The 21,019-nt window shown below is 33.6% G+C and overlaps 2 protein-coding genes across 3 annotated transcripts in view; both read right to left on the bottom strand.

The window, feature by feature from the left end:
- Window positions 1-297: 297 nt before the first annotated feature.
- On the bottom strand, window positions 298-15,568 carry LOC126723912 (putative disease resistance protein RGA4). Of its 2 annotated transcripts, XM_050427917.1 has the most exons (5): window positions 14,974-15,568; window positions 12,546-14,687; window positions 2,091-2,555; window positions 1,626-1,712; window positions 298-578 (listed from the first exon to the last, which is right to left on the bottom strand). In XM_050427917.1, exons 2-4 carry the CDS (start codon window positions 14,497-14,499, stop codon window positions 1,699-1,701), a joined length of 2,433 nt encoding a protein of 810 aa, XP_050283874.1. In that variant the 5' UTR covers window positions 14,500-14,687; window positions 14,974-15,568; the 3' UTR covers window positions 298-578; window positions 1,626-1,698. The 2 variants fall into 2 exon arrangements, with proteins under 2 accessions (XP_050283874.1, XP_050283873.1); XM_050427916.1 differs by lacking the exon at window positions 14,974-15,568 and having other exon boundaries at window positions 12,546-14,967.
- LOC126723914 (putative disease resistance protein RGA3) overlaps window positions 10,224-21,019 on the bottom strand; it is a 74,086-nt gene continuing 63,290 nt past the window's right edge. Inside the window, exon 3 of the mRNA XM_050427918.1 lies at window positions 10,224-10,587. The gene's annotated coding sequence lies outside the window, so the exon portion shown is untranslated. The remainder of the gene's footprint in view (window positions 10,588-21,019) is intronic.

Below are 21,019 nucleotides of genomic sequence, written 5' to 3'. Positions count from 1 at the left end.
TTATGGACTATTGCATTTTAAAACCTTTTCCCATTTAAGAATGAATCCATAATTTCTATTGGGAAAAATTGCCAATTGATACCATAATACACAAAGGAATTTTCTTTTTCTTTTATTTTTTCTTTTTGTGCAAATTCAATAGGAATTGCAAAAGAATCTGGCAAGCACTATCAAGTATCAACACAAACAAGAATATCCAGCAACAAACCACAAGTAGAACACCGATTTTTTACGTGGAAAACCCTCCAATGAGAAGGGAAAAACCACGGGACCTAGTCCGGTAAAAAATTTCCACTATTGAATAAAGAGTTTACAACAATTTTCTCTAAAACAAATGCTAAAAACTACCAAAACATTGAAGAACACAATTTTTAGATTACAAAAAATTTACATCACACTAAAGTCAATTTCAACAATAACAAGAACACCAAGTGGGCCTTAGCATCTGAACAAATGGAGAGGAATTTCAAAAGACAAGCTGCAGATTAACCAAGTACTCTTCCAACACTTGCTGCCATAATCTTCTTGTAAAAGAGTAATCATAAAAGAGATGATCCCTACAACACTCCAAATGCTCCCTGCATATAACACACAAGATATCAGCATTGTAATCCCAATTTACCAATCTGTGATGAGTTATTATAAAAGGTCCATACAAGCTACCCTTTTAGGTTCAGATCATTTTTTTTCAAATGCATATTGCTAAAGGCCAATCAAGAATGATTGCAATGATGATGCTATTGCCTTGAATTAGTTATTCAAGTGAGACAAAATGGCCAAAAAGATTATTTTCCCCAAGTTTGTAATAGTACATGAAAAAAAATTGATTTTAAGCTCTCGAGTCTAAACCATTAAACTATGGTAGACAAAAGATTCTTTATAAAAGATTCTAAATAGGATCAGATATTTTTGCCAGGTTTTGTTTTGTGCTTCCAATTTGTTCCTCATCTAGGATCAAATCAAGTGAGAAATCATCATAAGTGCACAAGAAGAACAAAGAAGAAAAGAAAATGAATTACCATTTGAATTACCCTCTCCCAGCTATTCAAAGTTTATTGGAAAAATTAAGGACTTGAGGCTTGGGCAAGGCATTTTTCATGTAAAGACTTTGAAGCAAATTGGAAATAAGATGTGAGACAAAATTTTTCCCAAGTTTGTAACAGCAAGCAATGGGAACATAACACAATGTACAAAGAAATTCCACTAAAACTGTGTATGCTTCCAACCACAGGAAAAAAATTGATGTTAAGCTGTAGACCATTAAACTATGGTAGAAAATAAGATCATAATAGAGACAAAATGTTATTTAAAAAGGTTTTGAATAGGCTTAGATATTTTACACCTAGTTTTGTTTTGTGCTTCCAATTTGTTCTGCATCTAGGATCAAACCAAGTGAGAAATCATAATAATACAAGAAAAACAAAGAAGAAGAGGAAAGGAATTCACATTTGAATAACCCTCTTCCAGCTATTCAAAGTTTATTGACGGAAATAGGGATATATGCATCTTTCATTTTAATTACTTTTTCCTTTTGGGTCCTTCTTAATGTGTGAATCAAATATATGGAATGAAATTTTATTCAAAATATTCAATAACATTTGATTATATAGAGTGTAACCAATTACCTTTCGTACTCCACCATCCAAAATCCTAAATGTATCCAAGCGAGGCATATTGCCACCATATTCCACAGATGGTTCATCGAATATCAACTGTTTACAGAACACAAGTCATGGAATTAAATAATGTTAATAATAATAGAACTTCAAAACAATTCAACAATTTGGTTGCTTTGAAATCAATCAAATTGGCCAAGATTCTATACATCTCAGAAATTTTGTTATTATTAGAAAACTTTAGAAAACCAAAAGCTTTGTTAAAGTGAGCCCCATTCAATTATATACATTGGTTCCTATATTTTTGAAATCCAAAAGAAAAAATTCTTTTTTTTTTTTTTTCATAAAATTATATTGAAATCAATAAATGATAGAGAATAGAATTCTAAAAAGTTCACTTTCTTCCATTTTCAACTATTTTCTCAGCTAGCAATCAAAAATTCAATAAAAAAAAAGGGTATATAGAATGCGTACCCTTAGTGATATGTGCGATCTTGTCCCAATCCTGACCGGTTTCCTTTTCGCATCTTCTCTGTAACTCAGGACAATCGTAAATCTCCAGTTTTTGTAAAGACGAGAGATCGCGCATCTCATCAGGCAGTGATTTCAGATTGAGACAGTTGTAAATTGTAAACTGTTTAAGTGAGATAAGATTCCCAATCCACCGAGGCAATGTTTTCAGATTCTCACAATTTTCAATATAGAGCGTTTCCAGGGTTGTAACGTGTTGAAGACCTACAGGTAAGGAATTCAGTTTTGGAAGGCCGTAGAATCTCAGATGAATGAGGCGATTGAGATGTCGCCATTCCATTCCGTCCACGTCACTTCCTAGATTTAACTCCTTGCAAGAGTAAATGTATAAACTCTCGAGAGAAATTAGATTTGATACCAACCCATCTGGCAGAGACACAACATCTGGCAGATTTCCTATACTCATATCTTTTAATTTGGAGAGATGAGAGGACGAAGAAGAGGAGGAAGAGGGAAGTATTGTCTCTTGAAAAAGCTTTGAGCTAACGTTACTTAGACTTAGCTGTTCTTCGAGATAAGGAAACAAGGGCATGGAAGTCATATTAGGACAATTATGAATCCAAAAAGAAGAAAGACAAGGAAATGAAGGCAGTGACCGGTTATGCTGATGTTGTTGATGATCTGTCATTGATGCGCTCCTCCACCATGCCTTTAAGTTAGGGCAATTCGAAATCCAAAGAGATTTTAACGATGGGAAGAAGGATAAAGTAGAAACTTCCTCACTTATATCACGATCTGATATGCATTCCAAATCTTTCATTTCATAAAGCCATAAGCTTTCTAGAAATGGGAGTTCAGACAATGGTGGCAGGTGGTTGCAACGGTCACATCTACTTAAAGTGATTTCAACAAGATTTTTGATGAAAGAAAGCCAACTTGAAAATGTCACACCAGTGTAATCATACACTTCCAAAATTTTGAAATTTGGATGTGGCTAGAGGCTATCTAATAACATCTCATCATGTCCTTCTTGGTGAGCCCATCTTAATCTCAGTTTCTCAAGATGTTGTTTTTCCCTTAAATTTTTTACCTCACAATCTGAGTTAGCATCTTCCAATTGTTCTAAAATTTTGATCTCAAGTGTTCCTCTGAGGTTGTTTAGCCCATTCAATTCGCCTAGTCCACCATTATTCCTCACAATAAATAACGGTAATGACTGAAGACCAGTCAGTTTCCGTAATCTTTGAGGCAATTTCAACTTAAAACAACCCCTATCATCAAGGTGCCTGAGGCTAACCAATTTTGTGATGTCCCTGGGCAATTGTTCAAGATTACGACATTCTTGAAGTTTTAGTGTTTGCAAATTCAACAATGTAGTAATAGAATCAGGAAGATTTTCAATAGGATTAAAAGAAAAATCTAAGTACCTCAAATGTATTAACTTCCCTATGGAATTTGGCATTATTTTAATATTCAATGCATGTAAATCTAATGCACGCAACCTTGGGAAACTCTCAATTAGTGTAATCAATGTTGACTCATCCATGGCACCAAATCCATACTTACCATGTGTGAAAAGAATTGTACGTAGCTGGTTGCTTGCTTTAACCAAACTTAAAGTTTTAGTAAAAGATAAGGCACTAGAAAATGATACATGACGAGTTTTCCCATCCAAATTGTCAAGTCTACAGTCCGACCCTGCAATTAATTCTGCAAGATCATGATATAAATCATGCATCTTATATTTTAAAGCACTATATGGCCGTACTTGCTCAAAAAAATTACAGAGTAGATACTCGAAATATTTATCTGCAACATCTTCTACCTGCTGAGTATCATTTGATAATTGGATAAACCCATGTGCCATCCAGAGTTGAATCACTGTCATCTTATTAATCTCAAAATCTTTAGGAAACAAACAACAAAAGGCAAAACAACCTTTCAAATGAGATGGAAGATTATCATAACTCAACCTTAGAATGGGAAAAGTACTACCCCCTTGTTCAATTACATTTGTTACTACCTTATCTCTGATCTTTGACCACTCGTATGGTTTCTTAGAGTATAGTACATTTCCAATGGACTTTATGGCTAAGGGTACTCCTTGACATTTGCCTACAATCTCCCTTCCATAATCTACTACTGTTGGGTTTTTGGTGTCTTGACTATTTTCAAATGCAAATTTCTCAAATAAAGACCAAGAATAGTCTTTAGAGAGGCCTTCAAGAAAATGTGTTGCATCAGCACGTGTAATATCTACAACTGATTTGTCACGCGTAGTAATTACAATCCTACTTCCCTTTGCCCCACTGATTAAAAGGCTAAAAAAGTCATTCCAATATTTACAATTTTCATTCCAAAGATCATCCAACACAACTAAAAATTTCTTTTGATAAATTTTGTTGTGGACTTGATCCATGAGGACTTCAGGATTAAACTTACAACGTTTCTTTAGCCTTTGTTCATCAATACCACCATCTACTAGTTTTTCAGCAAATGTTGTCACCTCAAAGACATTTGAGACACACGCCCATAATTTTAGCTCAAAATGTTTATCAACTTTATCATCATTGAATACACACTGAGCTAGTGTGGTCTTGCCTAACCCTGCAATCCCCACAATAGCAACAACTAAAACATTCTTTTCATTGTTAGGCTCAAATAAACGATTTATGATTTGATTTTTCTCATCTTCTCTCCCAATAACTCCATTATTAGGAGTAAGCCATGGGCGAGTAACCCTACTCGGACTCACAATACGCTTTACAGTACTGCGTTCTTTCCAGTGAAACTTTTCCCTATCTTTGGCTATTGCATCTAGTTCCTGGCTCAGTTTACTTATTTTAAGACTCATCTTAGGACGTCCTAAAACAACTGAGAATAAACTTAAGAAATAGCGTACCTTTTCTGTAACACTCCCACTTGTCTCTTTTTGGCGCAAAGCTAATTCAGTGTAGTACTTAGACTCATCCAACAAGTCATCTGCATCAAAGACTGCTTCCTTGAGCTTTTCGAGCCAGACTGTGTCTTGATTATTGTGGTTCTGCTCCTCCGCTGCATCCTGGAGTACAGCTTTGATTGTGGAAACAGTTTTCCTGATTTGTTCAAGGTCATCTTCAACATTCCAGAGCGATCCAACCTGTTCAAAAGCAGCAGAGCCCAAATTTTCCATTATGGACCCAGCAACGCTAGAGAGGATTGCTTCATCCATTTGTTAGTGCGTAGTGAGAGAAAAAAGAAGGCTAAAAGAGCGAGAGGAGAGCAATAGGCTGGGATTCAAATGCTACAATGCTAGGGTGTGAAAGAAAAATTTTCTAGTGAGTGAAAGATAGGCTATAAGAGCGAGAAGAAAGCTGAAGGGTAGAGTGAAGGAAGGCTAAAAGAGCAAGAAGAAAGTGGAAGTGCTTCAATATGCTAGAGAGTGTAATGTTTCTGTGAAGAAGGAGCAGAGGACTACCGGATATTTAAAGGCGAAGAAAGTTACCATTACTAGTTTTCCTTTACGAATTTTCTGAGAAGGTGACCGTTATCAAGCACAGCTTTATGAATTTTCTTGGAATGTTACCGTTATCATGCACAGGAAAATGAGGAGGCACCAGGTGGCTGCTGACCGTTGAGGCCTTTAGCACCAAAAGAAAGAAAACCGTGTGGACCCGATTGTACTATTCCCTTTCAGCATCTGCGAAGCTAATGAAAACTTTCTTAGATCGATCATATTCTCAAATGCACGAAAGTCTATGACCCAGTCTTTTTGCTTTTTGAACTCCCTTCCCGGAAGTTTCGCAATACCAATATAATTGTGTCAATTACGTCAAAAAGGTGGGTCTGACAATTCAGACCTTTTAAATGGAATCTGAATGAGTGAGGCATTTCTTCAGTGGGTACACATTTTGTTGAAGTTGAATGAGAGAGAGAGAATGTGATATTTGAGAGGGAAAAGCTCTTAGATTGATTTGGGTATTAAGCTTAAGTTAGTTATAATTACAACTTCTCTGTTCTGTTCTTATATACTCTGCATATTTGAGAAACAGAGCATGGCAGGAAAAAACAGAGCCTACAACGGCTATTACATGTGGTTAACAGACTATTTCATCTAATAATACCCAATCAAATCCTTACACGTGTCCATTACTACAAATAATAGTTACAATTTACAACACTTAACCAAGACGACTTATTTTATATATATATATAAATATATATATATTTTTATATATATATTAAGGATTTTACTAATGTGTGAACCAATTTTGGAAAAAGTTTATTGGGAATTGAAAAAATTTTGAAAGAAAATTAAAATTTGAAAAATTGTGTTTAATTTTAAATGTATTTATGTGTTTGCATGGATTACATGCTAATATATATATATATATATATATATATATATAGGTAAAGATCAAAGAAAATTTAATTAAAATTTGAAAAATTATGTTCAATTTTAAATGCATTCATGCAATTGCATGAGTTATATACTAATATTTTTTAATATAAATGATTGCCATATAATGAATTCCGGAGGAGCAGAGTGTTTGCAAATTGCAACTTTGCATTCAAGGATGGCATGCTTAATTAATTGTATTATACTAGATATAAAAATTGAATGCAGTTTATAAGATAGTATAAAACTTATATTATACTGAATACTAGTCGCTAACCCATGCGATGTATAGGAAAACTATTAAAAATGAATTTTAAAAATTATTATTATTATTATTATTTTAATATTGAATATATCATTTTCCATGTCAAGATCTAAAGAAATATAATTTTAAAATATTTTTATTGGTGTTGCATAACAGTTTGATATTTTAATCCCTTGGTTTTTAATGGGTCATGAAAAACATTGTATCTGATTGGTTATATACACATATTTAAAAACATATTTTTATTTAGGAAGATTACTAAATATTGTAATGTTGCAAATTGGGCTTGGATTATGCAAAGTTTTAGTGTACTAAATTGCCAATGATGTTGATGTCTTAGTATGCCTAAATGCACATTAGAAAAAATGAGACCATCAAAGCCTACTCAAGCCAAGAGGCGGAAAAAAAAATAATAATAATAAAACAAACAAACTTACCAAGATTTCGCACAAACCATGAAGTTAATTTAAAAAGATGCAAGAGTGAGATATTTTGTCAAACACATAATGACTGGTATTTACCCTTCTAGTGATTCGAGCCCAAGAGAATCGAGGCACCAAAGGACCTCTTCTTATTGCTTACTCTAGAGCTTTAGGAAAGTGGAGCGCTTTGGAATGGTGTTAGAGGGGGCTTTTTACAGTGGAATAGGGGAAGGTTTTGGAGGGTGAGGGCATCCAATTCGAAGTTGACTGAAGCGGGGAGCAAGCAAAAATTGAAAAAAAGAAGGAAATTGAAGGTTATATAGCCTAAGTGCCAATCAAGTATAAAGAAATACATATAAATTGACATCAGGTATTTTTTAAAGAGAAATACATGGAGAATTGCTATTGAGTCCACTTGAGGACTTATATATAAGAGTATTAGTATTAGGTTGCGCAAAAAATTCATGCACATTTTAGCATAAAAACCTACTTTTTTTCTATATGGTACTTTGGTTGTTTTAACTCTGTTTATTTTATTTTTTATTTATTTATTTAGGTTTGTCAAAAAAGATTTCAAGCATCCTAAGAAAGGTTTGTAATCTAGATGTAGAACTTTGCAATTTTTTTTTTTTTAATTAGATACTTATTTGGTTATAATAAGTATATATATTCTACAAGATTTAACATAAAACTGTGCAACGTCCGGGCCTTCAACTAGTATTTAGTATAAAATCAACAAAAAATTATGTCTTTTGAAACATGCTAAGTATAGAAGCTACCAAAAATTATGTGGCACCTAATTAAATAGACACTAAATTTGATCAATTATTTATTTTAATTATTTAAATTCACTTGGATAATATTGTTGATCATTTCATTCATATTTATCTTCAGCCATTTAAATATAATTTTTTTAATTGTAAGATTTATTTAGGATACCATTATTGCTTGCTGTGGCCATCTCTTCGTCCCAAACAATAAATCATGCCTTGTCTCTATTTATTTTCATTCATATTTATCTTCAGCCATTTAAATATGATTTTTTAATTCTAAGATTTATTTTTTATTTTCTAAATTATTGAAAATGTTACAATTATCAATTTTGTAAAATATTTTTTTATTATTGCTAAACTATTGAAAGAAAATCTTTAAAATATTTATGAACAAAAACAGCGTCAAAAAAAAAAAAAAATCGTGCAAATTTTAGAGATAGAAAAAAGATTTAACGCTCTGTTTGTTTCAGCATTAATGTTTTCTGGAAAATTGCTCATTTTCCAAAGAGCATTTTCTAGAAAACTGTCTCATTTTCCAGTGTTTGGTAACGACCTTGAAAATGAGTTTGAGAATGTTTTCTAGTGTTTGGTATGCAATTTTTTTTTTTAAATATTTCTTTTATAATTTAAAACATGTATATTATGTAAACTAACTAATGTAATCATTATAAATAAAAAACCAAGAATGAATTTGGTTTTCATACTAAAATTTTGACAATAGATACAAACATGATAGGACTGTTTGACAGCCAGCGTGTTTTTGGCATTTGAGTAAGTTGTGTAAGATGTAACTGACCTGTTTCTTAAGTAGCATCAAGCTTATTTAATACATTTTCATTTGCAGTGTTGTAAACAACATCAATTACTATTGCTCTTTCATCACTAAGAAAACATTATATACCACAAAAATTTGTTGTTGATGTAAAGCACGAAGAACATAAAAAGATAACATTCACTTCTGCACATGGGCTTTGAAATGAGACCTTTAGCTGTAGATCTTTTTGATAATCTAATAGGTAATGGCACTGAAGTCTAAGGCTCTTGACTAATGGGGTATCCTTTGAGAAACCACAAAAGTGGACAGCCGTGAATGCTATGACTAGTTCTAAACTTGTTCAGTATGGTAATTTTTCAGAATGTGGAATTAATTCTAAATTTATCATTTTGGCATAAAAATTAAGTACAAAATACTTTCCTGAAAAGCTAAACTTATGTTCTTATGCGGTTTACACCAATCAAATATAATCATCATCGACTATTCATGAAGAGGTTCTAGGACTAGTTAAGAAGTATATTAATCCAATTTTGTGGTTTGTTTCTGGAGGGATCAAGCTATTGAAAGGCATTCTTGCATGTTTGACAAAATGCTTTATCAGCTTAGTACATATAACCTTCTACTAAGCAGCTAGCAAATCCTAATGTTTGGGGTAAATCAATTCATAATCCAGTTAAATCTATAATGACATTTTTAAAAAACTAATGTTTCCAGGTCTTTTCAATGCGCATCAGCCTGTATGTTTGAACAGACCCCAACAAGAACTCTTTTTGTAACCTGGAAACCAGTTGGAGCATTAGGCATTAAGTGCTTCTTCTGAAATCAATGCCAGAGAATGTTTAGCCAAATTTGTGTGATGCAATAGAATTTGAAGGGATAATGCATTTCAACTTATCTAATAATTTTCTAGTTTAAAAAAAAAAAAAAAAAAAAAAAAAAAAAAAAAAAAAAAAACTCCTCTTGATATAATTAGCTTTTGAGATTCATGAAATTCATCTTTAAGTTTTTGCAGAAAAACTTAGTGCTCAGGCAATTTGTATTCCATTTCTTGTCCTCTTTTCTCTTTTTTGGATGAATGAGGAAATTTTATTAACAGAAAAATTATTACATGAAGTTCAAAAGACAGAAAAGACTGAACAGCCAGCCCCTGCAGCAAAAAGACAAGCTACCAAGCTAAGCTAAAACAGACACAGACCAAAATAACTAAACAGCACCCTATCCTTTATTGACATTTTAAAACCTGCTCCAGTTCTAACTCTCACGTCACTTTAAATCAACTACATGACCATTCTCACTGTGAATAAGATCATTATGGACTATTGCATTTTAAAACCTTTTCCCATTTAAGAATGAATCCATAATTTCTATTGGGAAAAATTGCCAATTGATACCATAATACACAAAGGAATTTTCTTTTTCTTTTATTTTTTCTTTTTGTGCAAATTCAATAGGAATTTCAAAAGAATCTGGCAAGCACTATCAAGTATCAACACAAACAAGAATATCCAGCAACAAACCACAAGTAGGACATCGATTTTTTACGTGGAAAACCCTCCAATGAGAAGGGAAAAACCACGGGACCTAGTCCGGTAAAAAATTTCCACTATTGAATAAAGAGTTTACAACAATTTTCTCTAAAACAAATGCTAAAAACTACCAAAACATTGAAGAACACAATTTTTAGATTACAAAAAATTTACATCACACTAAAGTCAATTTCAACAATAACAAGAACACCAAGTGGGCCTTAGCATCTGAACAAATGGAGAGGAATTTCAAAAGACAAGCTGCAGATTAACCAAGTACTCTTCCAACACTTGCTGCCATAATCTTCTTGTAAAAGAGTAATCATAAAAGAGATGATCCCTACAACACTCCAAATGCTCCCTGCATATAACACACAAGATATCAGCATTGTAATCCCAATTTACCAATCTGTGATGAGTTATTATAAAAGGTCCATACAAGCTACCCCTTTTAGGTTCAGATCATTTTTTTTCAAATGCATATTGCTAAAGGCCAATCAAGAATGATTGCAATGATGATGCTATTGCCTTGAATTAGTTATTCAAGTGAGACAAAATGGCCAAAAAGATTATTTTCCCCAAGTTTGTAATAGTACATGAAAAAAAAATTGATTTTAAGCACTCGAGTCTAAACCATTAAACTATGGTAGACAAAAGATTCTTTATAAAAGATTCTAAATAGGATCAGATATTTTTGCCAGGTTTTGTTTTGTGTTTCCAATTTGTTCCTCATCTAGGATCAAATCAAGTGAGAAATCATCATAAGTACACAAGAAGAACAAAGAAGAAAAGAAAATGAATTACCATTTGAATTACCCTCTCCCAGCTATTCAAAGTTTATTGGAAAAATTAAGGACTTGAGGCTTGGGCAAGGCATTTTTCATGTAAAGACTTTTGAAGCAAATTGGAAATAAGATGTGAGACAAAATGGCCAAAAAAATATTTTTCCCAAGTTTGTAACAGCAAGCAATGGGAACATAACACAATGTACAAAGAAATTCCACTAAAACTGTGTATGCTTCCAACCACAGGATAAAAATTGATGTTAAGCTGTAGACCATTAAACTATGGTAGAAAATAAGATCATAATAGAGACAAAATGTTCTTTAAAAAGGTTTTGAATAGGCTTAGATATTTACGCCTAGTTTTGTTTTGTGCTTCCAATTTGTTCTGCATCTAGGATCAAACCAAGTGAGAAATCATCATAATACAAGAAAAACAAAGAAGAAGAGGAAAGGAATTCACATTTGAATAACCCTCTTCCAGCTATTCGAAGTTTATTGAAGGAAATAGGGATATATGCATCTTTCATTGCAATTACTTTTTCCTTTTGGGTCCTTCTTAATGTGTGAATCAAATATATGGAATGAAGTTTTATTCAAAATATTCAATAACCTTTGATTATAGAGAGTGTAACCCAGTACCTTTCGTACTCCACCATCCAAAATCCTAAGGCCGTGCAAATGAAACTGTTGACAGAACACAAGGCATCGAATTAAATAATAATAATAATAATAATAATAATAGAACTTTGAAACAATTCAACAGTTTGGTTGCTTGAAAGCAATCAAATTGACCAAGATTCTATACATCTCAGAAATTTTGTTATTATTAGAAAACTTTAGAAAACCAAAAGCTTTGCTAAAGTGAGCCCCATTCAATTATATACATTGGTTCCTATATTTTTGAAATCCGAAAGAAAAAATTCTTTTTAAAAAAAAAAAAAATTGTATTGAAATCAATAAATGATAGAGAATAAATTTTTAAAAAGTTCACTTTCTTTCATTTTCAACTGTTTTCTCAGCTAGCAAACAAAAATTCAAAACAAAAAAAAAGGGTATATAGAATGCGTACCGGTAGTGATATGTGCGATCTTGTCCCAATCCTGACCGGTTTCCTTTTCGCATCTTCTCTGTAACTCGGGACAACGCCAAATCTCCAGTGTTTGTAAAGACGAGAGATCGCGCATCTCATCAGGCAGTGATTTCAGATTGAGACAGTCGTCAATTGTAAACCGTTTAAGTGAGATAAGATTCCCAATCCACCGAGGCAATGTTTTCAGATTCTCACAATTTCCAATATAGAGCGTTTCCAGGGTTGTAACGTGTTGAAGACCTACAGGTAAGGAATTCAGTTTTGGAAGGCCGGAGAAGTACAGAAAAGAGAGGCGATTGAGATGTCGCCATTCCATTCCGTCCACGTCACTTCCTAGATTTAACTCCTTGCAAGAGTAAATGTATAAAATCTCGAGAGATATTAGATTTGATACCCACCCATCTGGCAGGGACACAACATCTGGCAGATTTTCTATCCACATACGTTTTAATTTGGAGAGATGAGAGGACGAAGAAGAGGAGGAAGAGGGAAGTATTGTCTCTTGAAAAAGCTTTGAGCTAACGTTTCTTAGACTTAGGTCATTTTCGAGATAAGGACACAAGGGCATGGAAGTCATATTAGGACAATTAATAATCCAAAAAGAAGAAAGACAAGGAAATGAAGGCAGTGACCGGTTATGCTGATGTTGTTGATGATCTGTCATTGATGCGCTCCTCCACCATCCCTTTAAGTTAGGGCAACTCCAAATCCAAAGAGTTTTTAACGATGGGAAGAAGGATAAAGTAGAAACTTCCTCACTTATATCACGATCTGATATGCATTCCAAATCTTTCATTTCAACAAGCCATAAGCTTTCTAGAAATGGGAGTTCAGACAATGGTGGCAGGTGGTTGCAACTGTCACATCTACTTAAATTGATTTCAACAAGATGATTTTCGATGGAAGAAAGCCAACTTGAAAATGTCACCCCAGTGTAACCCCGCACTTCCAAAACTTTGAGATTTGGATGTGGCTGAAGGCTATCTAATAACATCTCATCATGTTCTTCTTGGTGAGCCCATGTTAATTTCAGTTTCTCAAGATGTTGCTTTTCCCTTAAACTTTTGACCTCACAATCTGAGTTAGCATCTTCCAATTGTTCTAAAATTTGGATCTCAAGTGTTCCTCTGAGGTTGTTTAGCCCGTTCAATTCGCCTAGTCCACCATTATTCCTCACAATGAATAACGGTAATGACTGAAGGCCAGTCAGTTTCCGTAATCCTTGAGGCAATCTCAACTTAAAACAACCCCTATCATCAAGGTGCCTGAGACTAACCAATTTTGTGATGTCCCTGGGCAATTGTTCAAGATTACGACAATCTTGAAGTTTTAGTGTTTGCAAATTCAACAATGTAGTAATAGAATCAGGAAGAGTTTCAATAGGATTAAAAGAAAGATCTAAGTACCTCAAATGTATTAACTTCCCTATGGAATTTGGCATTATTTTAATATTCAATGCATGTAAATCTAATGCACGCAACCTTGGGAAACTCTCAATTAGTGTAGTCAATGTTGACTCATCCATGGCATCAGATGCATACTTACCATGTGTGAAAAGAATTGTACGTAGCTTGTTGCTTGCTTTAACCAAACTTAAAACTTTAGCAAAAAATGAAAAGCTAGAAAATGATACATGACGAGTTTTCCCATCCAAATTGTCAAGTCTACAGTCCGACCCTGCAATTAATTCTGCAAGATCATGATATAAATCATGCATCTTATATTTTAAAGCACTATATGACCGTACTTGCTCAAAAAAATTACAGAGTAGATACTCGAAATATTTATCTGCAACATCTTCTACCTGCTGAGTATCATTTGATAATTGGATAAACCCATGTGCCATCCAGAGTTGAATCACTGTCATCTTATTAATCTCAAAATCTTTAGGAAACAAACAACAAAAGGCAAAACAACCTTTCAAATGAGATGGAAGATTATCATAACTCAACCTTAGAATGGGAAAAGTACTACCCCCTTGTTCAATTACATTTGTTACTACCTTATCTCTGATCTTTGACCACTCGTATGGTTTCTTAGAGTATAGTACATTTCCAATGGACTTTATGGCTAAGGGTACTCCTTGACATTTGCCTACAATCTCCCTTCCATAATCTACTACTGTTGGGTTTTTGGTGTCTTGACTATTTTCAAATGCAAATTTCTCAAATAAAGACCAAGAATAGTCTTTAGAGAGGCCTTCAAGAAAATGTGTTGCATCAGCACGTGTAATATCTACAACTGATTTGTCACGCGTAGTTATTACAATCCTACTTCCCTTTGCCCCACTGATTAAAAGGCTAAAAAAGTCATTCCAATATTTACAATTTTCATTCCAAAGATCATCCAACACAACTAAAAATTTCTTTTGATAAATTTTGTTGTGGACTTGATCCATGAGGACTTCAGGATTAAACTTACAACGTTTCTTTAGCCTTTGTTCATCAATACCACCATCTACTAGTTTTTCAGCAAATGTTGTCACCTCAAAGACATTTGAGACACACGCCCATAATTTTAGCTCAAAATGTTTATCAACTTTATCATCATTGAATACACACTGAGCTAGTGTGGTCTTGCCTAACCCTGCAATCCCCACAATAGCAACAACTAAAACATTCTTTTCATTGTTAGGCTCAAATAAACGATTTATGATTTGATTTTTCTCATCTTCTCTCCCAATAACTCCATTATTAGGAGTAAGCCATGGGCGAGTAACCCTACTCGGACTCACAATACGCTTTACAGTACTGCGTTCTTTCCAGTGAAACTTTTCCCTATCTTTGGCTATTGCATCTAGTTCCTGGCTCAGTTTACTTATATTAAGACTCATCTTAGGACGTCCTAAAACAACTGAGAAGAAATAGCGTACCTTTTCTGTAACACTCCCACTTGTCTCTTTTTGGCGCAAAGCTAATTCAGTGTAGTACTTAGACTCATCCAACAAGTCATCTGCATCAAAGACTGCTTCCTTGAGCTTTTCGAGCCAGACTGTGTCTTGATTATTGTGGTTCTGCTCCTCCGCTGCATCCTGGAGTACAGCTTTGATTGTGGAAACAGTTTTCCTGATTTGTTCAAGGTCATCTTCAACATTCCAGAGCGATCCAACCTGTTCAAAAGCAGCAGAGCCCAAATTTTCCATTATGGACCCAGCAACGCTAGAGAGGATTGCTTCATCCATTTGTTAGTGCGTAGTGAGAGAAAAAAGAAGGCTAAAAGAGCGAGAGGAGAGCAATAGGCTGGGATTCAAATGCTTCAATGCTAGGGTGTGAAAGAAAAAATTTCTAGTGAGCGAAAGATAGGCTATAAGAGCGAGAAGAAAGCTGAAGGGTAGAGTGAAGGAAGGCTAAAAGAGCAAGAAGAAAGTGGAAGTGCTTCAATATGCTAGAGAGTGTAATGTTTCTGTGAAGAAGGAGCAGAGGACTACCGGATATTTAAAGGCGAAGAAAGTTACCATTCCTAGTTTTCCTTTACGAATTTTCTGAGAAGGTGACCGTTATCAAGCACAGCTTTATGAATTTTCTTGGAATGTTACCGTTATCATGCACAGGAAAATGAGGAGGCACCAGGTGGCTGCTGACCGTTGAGGCCTTTAGCACCAAAAGAAAGAAAACCGTGTGGACCCGATTGTACTATTCCCTTTCAGCATCTGCGAAGCTAATGAAAACTTTCTTAGATCGATCATATTCTCAAATGCACGAAAGTCTATGACCCAGTCTTTTTGCTTTTTGAACTCCCTTCCCGGAAGTTTCGCAATACCAATATCATTGTGTCAATTACGTCAAAAAGGTGGGTCTGACAATTCAGACCTTTTAAATGGAATCTGAATGAGTGAGGCATTTCTTCAGTGGGTACACATTTTGTTGAAGTTGAATGAGAGAGAGAGAATGTGATATTTGAGAGGGAAAAGCTCTTAGATTGATTTGGGTATTAAGCTTAAGTTAGTTATAATTACAACTTCTCTGTTCTGTTCTTATATACTCTGCATATTTGAGAAAGAGCATGGCAGGAAAAAACAGAGCCTACAACGGCTATTACATGTGGTTAACAGACTATTTCATCTAATAATACCCAATCAAATCCTTACACGTGTCCATTACTACAAATAATAGTTACAATTTACAACACTTAACCAAGACGACTTATTTTATATATATATATATATATATATATATATATATATATATATAGGATCTTACTAATGTGTGAACCAATTTTGAAAAAAGTTTATTGGGAATTGAAAAAATTTTGAAAGAAAATTAAAATTTGAAAATTTGTGTTTAATTTGAAATGTATTTATGTGTTTGCATGGATTACATGCGAATATATATATATATATATATATATAGGTAAAGATCAAAGAAAATTTAATTAAAATTTGAAAAATTATGTTTAATTTTAAATGCATTCATGCAATTGCATGAGTTATATACTAATATTTTTTAATATAAATGATTGCCATATAATGAATTCCGGAGGAGCAGAGTGTTTGCAAATTGCAACTTTGCATTCAAGGATGGCATGCTTAATTAATTGTATTATACTAGATATAAAAATTGAATGCAGTTTATAAGATAGTATAAAACTTATATTATACTGAATACCAGTCGCTAACCCATGCGATGCTTGGGAAAACTATTAAAAATGAATTTTAAAAATTATTATTATTATTATTTTTTTTAATATTGAATATATCTAAAGAAATATAATTTTAAAATATTTTTATTGGTGTTGCGTAACAGTTTGATATTTTAATCCCTTGGTTTTTAATGGGTCATGAAAAACATTGTATCTGATTGGTTATATACACATATTAAAAAACATATTTTTATTTAGGAAGATTACTAAATATTGTAATGTTGCAAATTGGGCTTGGATTATGCAAAGTTTTAGTGTACTAAATTGCCAATGATGTTGATGACTTAGTATGCCTAAATGCACATTAGAAAAAATGAGACCATCAAAGCCTACTCAAACCAAGAGGCGGAAAAAAAAAAATAATAATAAAACAAACAAACTTACCAAGATTTCGCACAAACCATGAAGTTAATTTAAAAAGATGCAAGAGTGAGATATTTTGTCAAACACATAACGCGCATGTTCTAAAACAGGAATGAAAAAATTATTTTGTAACATGAATCCACTCAAATATTACACCAAAGACAAACTAAGTACATTATAATTGAACAAACAATGATCCCAAGTTGGCAAGAATAAAGCAAAATGATCAATTTCAAATTTCAACATTAGATGGGTGGCATATGAAGTACTCAAGCAAAAACCAAAACCAACAACGTATATAAGAAATGCAAACAGAATGTTTTGTGACTTCTAAAAGCAAATTTTATGACCTGGACATTATCACTAAGCTAGAAATCTTTATTTATTTATAATTTTATTTTATAAAAGAACTCAAAGATCTCATTAATGAAAACAAATTGAATACATCCAAAGATAGTTGATCGGTTATATTTGGTTTGCCTCAACTTGTTTTCGTGTTGTTTGATCTTGGAAGTAATTTTTTGGTGAATGAATTTGAGGGTTTATAGAATTTGTTAAGAAACACAAAGCATAGCACAAAGAGAAATCATCGAAGAAAAAAAGTAATTACAAAATCATATAATTAAGGAACCCAGATTCTCAAATTTCTAATTGTCCTGATTGTTATTCAACATTTCCTTTGGAATTTGGATCAATTTGTAGAGCATTAAGTGAACTATACATATAAAAATTTATGAGACAAAATTATATGTATGTAGAACATATCACATGCGTAATGAAGAAGAAGGGCAGTATTGTTTTTCAATGTTAAAAAAGAAACCTTATACGTCCTAGTCCTGCCAGACTCTTTGACTCTCTAATCATGAACCCATCCAAAGAGCAACCAACCAAAGCCATGGGAATTGTTTTCATACACTTAGTCCCTTTGTGAATTGCCCCACCTTAGATTTCACATAATTTTGGATATAGTGGACTATCTTAGTGGTGACATACTGACAGGGATGAATGAGTTTCGTTGTTTCTGGAAGTTATTTAAGTCAACATAGTTGGCTTCTTTATAATCACATATTTTGTTTAGCCATTGAAGCTCTCTAAAGTTTGAACAGTGGCAAAGAAAAAGAAAAGGTTTATCAGGAGGAAAGAGAAAGTGATCGAGTTTCAGAAAACTTCAATTACGTTTTTTTATTTTTATTTGTTAGATATATATTAGCCCATTAGTATAGGCCCAAGTCTAATTCTACTTTGTGTGTAAGCCAAGTCTCTTACTTGTACTAAAAGTCTATTAGTCTAGGATTTAGTTTACTATATATACACATGTTATGATTTCATTGTATCACAGGATTTGTATTATAATCTAATATATTATTGATATAGCCTTTTAGGGTTTCTTCCGTAGATGTAGGCCGTTAGGCTGAACCACGTAACTCTCATGTGTTACTGTATTCTATACTTTATGTTTTCGCTTCCGCATCCATACTAGCATATTCAACAGGGTGTATCAATGCTAATATTTAACATGGTATCAGAGCCACCTTCCTGTGGCCATGATTTTCTGTCCTTATGGTATATTTAAGAGCAATCTTTGTCTTCTTCAGTGTTTTTTCGCTACATTTATCTTCTTTGACTTTCTACTGCTGCCGTCAAAACTCTCCGGTATAGTCAAGCCACTGTTAGAAGTCACATCAATACTATAAGACTATTGCCTTCCACAAACTACCGTCACAGAGCCAAACTTCATTCAAGGGATCTTCTCAATCTTATCAAATCTCAAGATTTCATCAAGCTTCCATCTTGAGTTTGAGAATGAGTGTTAGAGATATATTAACCCATTAGCATAGGCCCAAGCATAATTCTATTTTGTGTGCAAGCCAAGTCTCCTACTTGTACTAAAAGTCTATTAGTCTAGGGTTTAGTTTACTATATATACACATGTTATGATTTCATTGTAACACAGGATTTGTATTATACTCTAATATATTATTGATGTAGCCTTTTAGGGTTTCCTTCGTGGATGTAGGTCGTTAGGCTGAACCACGTAACTCTCATGTGTTACTGTGTTCTATACTTTATGCTTTCGCTTTCGCTTCCGCATTCATACTAGCATATTCAACATGGTGTATCAATACTAATATTTAACATTATTTTTTTTTATTATGCTGACGTGGAAAATTGTGGTGGTTTCAGAAGTTTTAGTTATATATATATATAGATTAAATTTTCAAGCCCATCCCTTGAAAACTAAATTATTTATAAAACAATTTAAATATGTTGTCTGGAATGTAAATTTAAATTCCATTATATGTGCTAAAAGTTGGTAACTGCTAAAGTTACATGAAGCAATATTGCTCTAAATCTGGTTTGTAAATTGTAATAACCAGAGCGTTCATACTTGAAGTACACGGCATAATATTGCATGGTGGGAATCAAGTCCGCACAGGGAAAATATGATTTTTAGGGTACCATTATTGCTTGCTGTGGCCCTCTCTTCGTCCCAATCAATAAATCATGCCTTGTCTCTATTTATTTTCTTCATATTTTGGCCCGTTTGGTTCCACTTTTTCAGCCCAAAACGGGCGTTTTCAAAAAAGCCAAGCCACGTTCTGCGTTTTGAACTTTTAGGAAAGCTGAAGGCAAAACGCGCATAGAAAATGCACCTTCAGCTGTCCATAAATCAAAACGCGCATAGCGCGTTTTGTTATATTACCGTTGCATGAGTTGAAAGACCGAAATACCCACACGCCCCTCATCTCTGATCTCTGCTCTCCATTTCGCATTTGACGCCTCCATCTTCTTCTCTCTGCGTCGTTCACTGTTCGTAAGTCTCTCTACTCTCTGTCTTTTTTCTTTTTGTCTTCCTTTTCTTCTTCCGCTTCGTCTTCCTCTTCTTCTTCTTTCTTTCTTTCTTTCTGGTTCTTCCTCTCCGTAAGTCTTTCTGTAGTTTTGGATTGTGGTTTGTTTTATGGGTAATGATTTTTCTGTGTGTTCTTTGGGTTGATTTGTCATGGGTATGGGTTGTTTTGATTTGGACCGAACCGGGGTTGATTCTCATGGGTCTGATTTGGGTTTTTTTGGTTTTGATTTCTCTGTTCTTTGGTTGATTTCTCATGGATCTGGGTTTGATTTCTCTGTTCTTTGGTTGATTTCTCACTTTTGGTGTGTGGGTTTTGATTTCTCAGGTACCAAAAACACTGATCTGCTACCAAAAACCAGGTACCAACACTGATCTGATTTTTTTTTTTTTTTACCGAGTGTGGGTTCCTTTACTTGTTTTGTTATTTGTTTTTGCTGATTGGAATATATAATGAAGTGTTAGTTTGATGAATATATAATGGGTATTGTTTTCGGATCTTGCTGATTGGAATATATACATGTTCTCATGAAGTGTTTTTGTTTATTTGTTTTGTTATAACAAAATTTCGGATCTTGCTATGAATGTGTATTAACTTGGAGATGGAAGAACATGTTTTGTTATCATGCTGTCTTCCACTTAAGGGAAATGGAAGAACATGTTTGCTTTGCTTAGCCCATTTCTCTGTTCTGTGTCTTATGTGCAAGTATTTTTTTTTATTTTTTAACTAGCTATGCTTTCACTTTAGGCTTCTATCTTGTGCACATATTAATGACCATGTGACTGGTAATAGTCCTGCTGGTAATTTTAGTGTAAAGACTATTAATTTGTACAAGTTATATGCATTTGAAAGTTTTTCTGGTTAAAAGTATTCTCTGCAACGTGTAATGAAATATGTTTTAAGATGATAATATATAGGAATTGTTCTTAGAAACCATTTCTTCTTGAACTAAAAAGTGGATATGTAAAGTATCCACTATTGTGTCTAATGTAATTCCTGTCCTGTGTTATGGATATTATATCTAAGGCTGTGATTGGCGCCCTATATCTAAAGGGTTGGATTGGATTG

This window comes from Quercus robur, chromosome 4 (genome assembly GCF_932294415.1).
Source record: "Quercus robur chromosome 4, dhQueRobu3.1, whole genome shotgun sequence".
NCBI classification, from domain to species: domain Eukaryota; kingdom Viridiplantae; phylum Streptophyta; class Magnoliopsida; order Fagales; family Fagaceae; genus Quercus; species Quercus robur.
Note: the sequence above shows the minus strand (reverse complement) of the source record. Positions and strands in the feature narration are given on the sequence as shown.

Coding starts and splice junctions, on each gene's coding strand:
- LOC126723912 (XM_050427916.1), bottom strand. CDS start 14,934: ATGAGTCTTAATATAAGTAAACTGAGCCAGGAACTAGATGCAATAGCC. Junction 2,556..12,545: donor TCATCTCTCCAAATTAAAAC/GTATGTGGATAG, acceptor CCAAATTAAAAG/ATATGAGTATAGGAAATCTG.